At 43.1% G+C, this 4971-nt stretch overlaps 1 protein-coding gene across 1 annotated transcript; it reads left to right on the top strand.

Annotated features, from left to right (window-relative positions):
• Window positions 1-1332: 1332 nt before the first annotated feature.
• LOC131243504 (pentatricopeptide repeat-containing protein At2g21090) lies at window positions 1333-4058 on the top strand. Its single transcript, XM_058242895.1, has one exon. It carries the CDS (start codon window positions 1342-1344, stop codon window positions 3199-3201), a length of 1860 nt encoding a protein of 619 aa, XP_058098878.1. The 5' UTR covers window positions 1333-1341; the 3' UTR covers window positions 3202-4058.
• Window positions 4059-4971: the final 913 nt, after the last annotated feature.

Raw genomic sequence — 4971 nt, 5'->3', positions numbered from 1 at the left:
GTGATCTAGACCATCGAACCTTAAATCAGGCGTATCTTGCAATCCGGAATGAGTTATTTGACGTAAAATATATGATTTTGGGGTAGAACGAGCTACTGAAGCCAACCAACCCCGCTATGCCGGGTTGCGCAACCTGGAATTGCGAAAAACCCCTGGATCGATGGTCGTTTCCCCGTTTTAATTTCGTTTTTACTATAAATAGTAAGTTTTAGTTTGATTATAACTCTTCATCCGTCGGGCTTTAGGAGTTGCGCCCAACGTGAAAAGAGCTTAGAATAATTATGAGAACGGTTTGGTGAAGCCAAATAGGTCACTTACTATTTTTGGCCGAAAATATTGCGCACTAGTAGACATCACGACCGTCTATAAATAGTAAGTTTACTATTTATAGTAAGTCGCGGATTCTAAGAGTTTGAGTTGTAGTTTGATTCTAATTTCTTTCCCATTGCTTGGTACCCCTATTTAAAGGGTTGTGAACTCGTTTTTATTCATCAATTAATCAATTTCGAATTTATTAAAATTTATTTCTATTTTCTGCTTTCTTTCCTCGTGGATTTGAGAAGTCTCTGTGAGGAGTCCAAAAAAGCTCCGTGGATTCGGAGTAGTTATCCTCATCACGTTCATCCCTGCGTCACTGTCATTCATCTGACATCTATCAAATTCTCCATCGATCCCAAAAACTCTGGCTGGCCCAAAACTCAGGGGGTGACTCGTGGGGAAACGGAACTCCTACTCACCCTGCCAATTAGCCCGTGGCTAGTGGTCGATGCTTTGTAGGCCCCACCATGATGTGTGTTTCATCCATGCCATCCAACCATTCTTTCAGATCATTTTATGTTATGAGCCCAAAAATGAGGTTGATCCAAATCTCAAGTGGACTGCACAGTGTTGGTTGAACTCCCACCATTAAAAATTTCTTGGGCCACAAAAGTTTTGGATCAAGATGATATATATTTTTCCCTTCATCCAAGTCCGTATGATCTAATCAACAGGTTAGATGTCAAATAACCATTACAGTGGGCCCTAGGAGATTTTTAATGGTGGAAATTCAATCACAACTGTTTTCCCATGGTGTGGTCTACGGGAGATTTAAATCTACATCATTTTGAGAACAAACCCTAAAATTATCTTTCAAAATGGATGGACAGCGTGGATAAAGCAAATACATCATGGTGGGGTTCACACATCACCGACCACTAGCCACCTAGCTGATGGCAGAGTCACTGGCCAAACCGCGTCCGACTCGTGGTATCCGACGGAATCGGGTTCGACCGAGTCCGAATCAACTCGGACGAGTCGTATCAGACTCGTCCGAGTCGTGAAACCCGGAAAATACATCACATGCGTGCATACATGTATGATGAGATCCGAAACCTTCTTCCATTCGCAATGCCCTCTCTTTCTTCCTCGAATTTCATTCAAATCCCTCCCAAGCAAGCCAACCGCTCTTGCCTCGTCCAATCCATCTTCGCCCTCTGCTCTCAAAATAATTTCAAAAAAGCCATCGACTCCTTATCCCTTCTCTCCTCGCGCGGCATTCGTTTAGACACTTCTACCCTCGCCTTCCTCCTCCATCAATTCGGGACCACCAAATCGCTTGCTCTCGCCAAATCGGTGCACCTACATTTGAAGCTCACCGGCCGAAAACGCCCCAAAATCTTCTTATCAAACCACCTTATTCATCTCTACTTCAATTGCGGCAGCCACAGTGATGCCCGCAACGTGTTCGATAAAATGTCCGTTAGAAATATCTTCTCCTGGAATGCGATGCTCGCTGGGTATACGAAGTTGGGGATGTTGAAGCCTGCACGGAGAGTGTTCGATCAAATGCCTGAACGGGATGTTGTATCGTGGAATACGATGATTATTGGGTTGGCACGGAACAGTTCGGGCGAGGAAGCTGTTGGGTTTTATATGCAGTTGCGGCGGTCTTCGGTGGGGTCTAACCAGTTTAGTTTTGCTGGGGTTTTGATTGCCTGTGTGCGGCTTGAGGAGTTGGGGCTTACTCGGCAGGTTCATGGGCAGGTTTTGGTTGTTGGGTTCCTATCGAATTTGGTTATCTCAAGCTCGATCGTGGATGTGTATGCGAAGTGCGGGTGTGTTGATGATTCACGCCGGTTGTTTGATGAAATGCCGGTGAGAGATGTGCTTGCTTGGACCACTTTGGTTTCGGGGTATGCAAAGTGTGGTGATTTGAAATCTGCACATAGATTGTTCGATGATATGCCTGTAAAGAATGCTGTGTCTTGGACTGCCTTGATTGGGGGGTATGTTCGGAATGGTCTGGAGCCTGAGGCACTTGAGCTTTTCAAGAAAATGGTAATGGAAGGTGTAAAACCTGATCAATACACTTTCAGTAGTTGCCTCTGTGCTTGTGCCAGCATGGCTTCGCTAAAGCATGGCAAACAGACCCATGCACATTTGATCAGGATCGGTTTCAATCCTAATGCAATAGTCGTCAGCACTCTTGTCGATATGTATTCGAAATGTGGGTGCTTGGAAGAATCTCGGCGTGTTTTCAATTGTATGGCTAAGAAGGAAGATTCTGTGTCATGGAACACAATGATCGCAGCATTAGCACAACACGGTTATGGTGAGGAGGCAATAAAATTGTTTAGGGAAATGGTGAGAGCAGGGACAAAGCCAGATCAGATCACCTTCGTTGTCGTCCTCACTGCTTGTAGCCATTCGGGCTTGGTGCAAGAAGGGATTCAAATTTTTGAGTGCATGAGACGGGACCATGGCATTGTTCCCGGGCAAGAGCATTATGCATGTTTGGTCGATCTTTTGGGCCGTGCAGGACGTTTTGTTGAGGCGATTGAATGGATTGAGAAGATGTCTTGCGAGCCTGATGCTAGAGTTTGGAATGCATTGCTTGGAGCGTGTAGAATTCATGGTAATATAGAATTGGGTACAAGAGCAGCTGAGCATCTTCTCGAGTTGGAGCCTCAGTCTCCTGCTGCCTACGTGCTGCTATCGAATATGTATGCTGCAGTTGGTCGGTGGGGGTCGGTGGAGAAGGTGAGACACCTGATGAATGAGAGACAGGTGAGAAAAGAGCGGGCAATTAGCTGGATTGAAGTCGATGGTAATGTGCACGCATTCACTGTATCAGATCGGCTGCATCCTTTGACAGATGCAATATTTGCAGTTTTGGAACAGTTAGCTGGCCACATGGAAGATGTTCCTTTCATAATGTGAATCTGAAGAGGGTACAAAGCTTGCTGTATCAGATCAGCTACATCCTTTGACAGGTGCAAATTGCAGTTTTGGAACAGTTAACATGAATCCGAATAGTGTACAAAGATTGCTGCTTGCCCATATTATCAGCTTTGCAACAGGACTAGACGACGAGAGTCCAATTGTATTTTTATCATTACAATGAGGAAAGAGCCCTACATAAGTTGATCTTGTGAGTACCTTGGTGCATGTTGCTCCTGGGAGTACCTTACCTCACATGCCAATGTGGCACGTGGCACTTGTGTTAGATCAAGTCCATTCCTCATGTGGGCCCTACTTTCCATTGCCATGCTTGAGAATCAGTCCAGTCTAGTCATCAAGTGAGCCATACGTGATGGCTCCCGCCAATAGCTCTTCTATTCTTACCATACCTTGGAAGCTTCCAATCACTCGGTTTGGTGACATTAACTGCTTACTTCTAAGTTGAAGATGGATATAAAAGCTTATCAAACAAGGGATCAAGTAGAACCCGACAAATTTTCAGTGGCCGTCAAGATTCCACAAATGAGATCAACACAAATGCAAGGAACTGTTGTCAGTCTGGTAAACAATGAACAGACGGATCTTTACTACAACTTTGGCTTTTGCAGTGTCATGTTTGACAGGATGCTCTTCCCTTTAGAATGTAGGCGCAAGCCACCTCTTTGCAGGATATTCTTCCCTTGCGAGAGCTCCTCATGGTGAAAGTTCAGAGGCATTTTCACAAATATTGAAAGAGTTTCCTTGGAGGTATCCATGCTTTCATGTGATATTTAAAAATAGAAATAAAAAAAATCTTAAATTGTTTATGCAATAAATTTCGGCAGGAGTTTATTCTATCTATCAATCTATGGTTCTGTTGTTTACTTGTTTTGTATATGAGGAATCCGCACTAAGGACATGGATGACTGTAATGATTACATTGTCCAGCACTGTTCACCAGTGGATTCCATGAAGGGCATTGGATAGAAAGTGGAATTTCCAGTTCTCATTAAACCATGGTCTCCTCATATCTTGTGCCAACCGTGGAAAAGTGTAGTGATTACTATATCGAGTCCACAGTTTTCTTTGCAATCCAAACAGCCGCAAACGAGGTGTCCCGTATCGGTATCGGTTGGCGTAACGGTGTCCTCCAAAACCGATACGGATACGGGGGCGTAACGGTGATACGGGAGCGTAACGACGCAAAAAAAATTTTTTTGCCAAAAAAATATGAAAAAATATGGATTAAATCCAGAATATTCTAAGCATTCCAAATATGCATTTGTTTATAAATTGGAACATGTTTATGGTGGTGTAACGGTCCACTCTTTGGTGAGAAGTTGTATCGGACTGTCTGATGAATTTATGAACCAGATAACCTGAATTTGACTACAAAATTCATATATTTAATTTTCTAACTATCTACTATCAATGATAGATATATTAGAATGAATGTAAAATGAAAATATCTTACATTAGGTGTTTACAATTATTTTTGAGGAATTTTTCGAACATACCTGTGGTCCTGTGCAGTGTGCACGTGACTGTGATAGTGTGATTCCTGTCTATGACCTGTCATCCTCAAGTAAAGAATATTAAAAAAAATAAAATTAGTAGTGTCTGATATACTCCCCTGCAACTTGATTAAGGATTACTTGATTGGTTGTCAGGGGAGCTATTTTAAATACAAGTTCGGCAGTGTCAAGTGTGTGCATGACTTCTTACAATAATACTGTTGTGAGCTGTCTGCTGCAAATACTTACTTTAACA

This window comes from Magnolia sinica, chromosome 4 (genome assembly GCF_029962835.1).
Source record: "Magnolia sinica isolate HGM2019 chromosome 4, MsV1, whole genome shotgun sequence".
Lineage (NCBI taxonomy): Eukaryota > Viridiplantae > Streptophyta > Magnoliopsida > Magnoliales > Magnoliaceae > Magnolia > Magnolia sinica.
The sequence above is the reverse complement of the archived record's forward strand: the minus strand, read 5'-3'. Positions and strand labels throughout refer to the sequence as shown.